A 1,178-nucleotide genomic window follows, 5' to 3' on the forward strand; every position below is an offset into this window, starting at 1 on the left:
GGGGGGAAGCAAATAGAGACCGAAACAACAACAAACAACAACAACAGCAACGAAACCCCCAACGAAACCGAAAACGCAGCCCGGCCCCGGGAGGAGGGCGTGGGGGGGCAGCGCTCAGCTCGCCCCGCGGCCCGGCGCGGAGGTCAGCAGCGGGGCGAGGAGGCGAGCAGGGGCTCGGGCAGCTGTTTGAACAAGTTCCTGAGGGTGCTCAGCTCCCGGGAGAGCTGCTCCACCTTCTTCTGCAGCCTCTCGTTCTCGGCCGTCAGTTCCAAGACTTTGTGCTGCGTCTCCAGGTTGCGCATTTTGGCTTTGTCGCGGCTCTTGCGCACCGCGATGTTGTTCCGCTCCCGGCGCAGCTTGTACTCGTCGCTGTGCTTGTCCACGCACTTCTTGGGCTTGTTCTTGCCCGCCGGCGGCCCCGAGTAGCCCCCGGCGCCGGCGGCCGACTTAGAGGACTCGGAGGGGTTCGGGGTGCCGGGGGGGCTGGAGGAGGACGAGGTGGACAGGTTCCCGCTGCTGCCGCTCGGCACCGACTGGTAGCCCAGATAGGAGCGCACGGTGCTGCCGTAGGGCGAGGACATGCCCCCCGGTCCCGGCCCCGCTCCCCCTTCTTCCTTACGGGGCCCTTTGCAAGAGTCCAGGGTCTCGAAGACCGGCTCCACTTTGGTCTCCACGATCTGGGGCGGGAAGCAGCCCGGCAGCCCCCCTGGCTTGTGGCTCTGGCTGCCGCACGGGTGGCCGTGCCGGGCGAGGCTGATGTAGGTGTAGTCGGGCTTCTTGCCGCCGCCGCTGCCTTTATAGTCCTCGGCGAAGAGATCGGAAAGGAAATCTTGGCCGCCGCTACTGCAGGCAGGCTCAAAGTTGCCCCCTGCTGCTGCTGCGGGAGGCGGCGGCTGCGCCGGCTGCTGGGATGCTGCTAAGGGGTCCAGATAGGGGCTGAAGTCAATGGCTCTCTCGTGGTCTCCTACGGTAAGCTCGGTCATGGAGCGGCCCCCGGCCGCCCGCGGGTGCAGCTTGTTGAGAGCAGCCAGACAGTCCGCCTCGTAATAGAAATTAGCCACTTCCATGGATTTAAAGGCGGGCGGCTGAATGGGGAGGCATGCTGCGTCCCAGGCCACCAGGCGTTGCATGAAAGCAAAGGGGGATGCGGGGAGGAGAAGACGGCGCGGGGGCCCCCC

General features: G+C 66.0%; 1 protein-coding gene across 1 annotated transcript; it reads right to left on the minus strand.

Annotated features, from left to right (window-relative positions):
- Positions 1–6: 6 nt before the first annotated feature.
- On the minus strand, positions 7–1,172 carry CEBPB (CCAAT enhancer binding protein beta). Its single transcript, XM_003212165.2, has one exon. The coding sequence runs from the start codon at positions 1,128–1,130 to the stop codon at positions 144–146; it is 987 nt and encodes a 328-aa protein (XP_003212213.1). The 5' UTR covers positions 1,131–1,172; the 3' UTR covers positions 7–143.
- Between the last annotated feature and the right edge of the window lie 6 nt (positions 1,173–1,178).

Source organism: Meleagris gallopavo, chromosome 22 (genome assembly GCF_000146605.3).
Source record: "Meleagris gallopavo isolate NT-WF06-2002-E0010 breed Aviagen turkey brand Nicholas breeding stock chromosome 22, Turkey_5.1, whole genome shotgun sequence".
Lineage (NCBI taxonomy): Eukaryota > Metazoa > Chordata > Aves > Galliformes > Phasianidae > Meleagris > Meleagris gallopavo.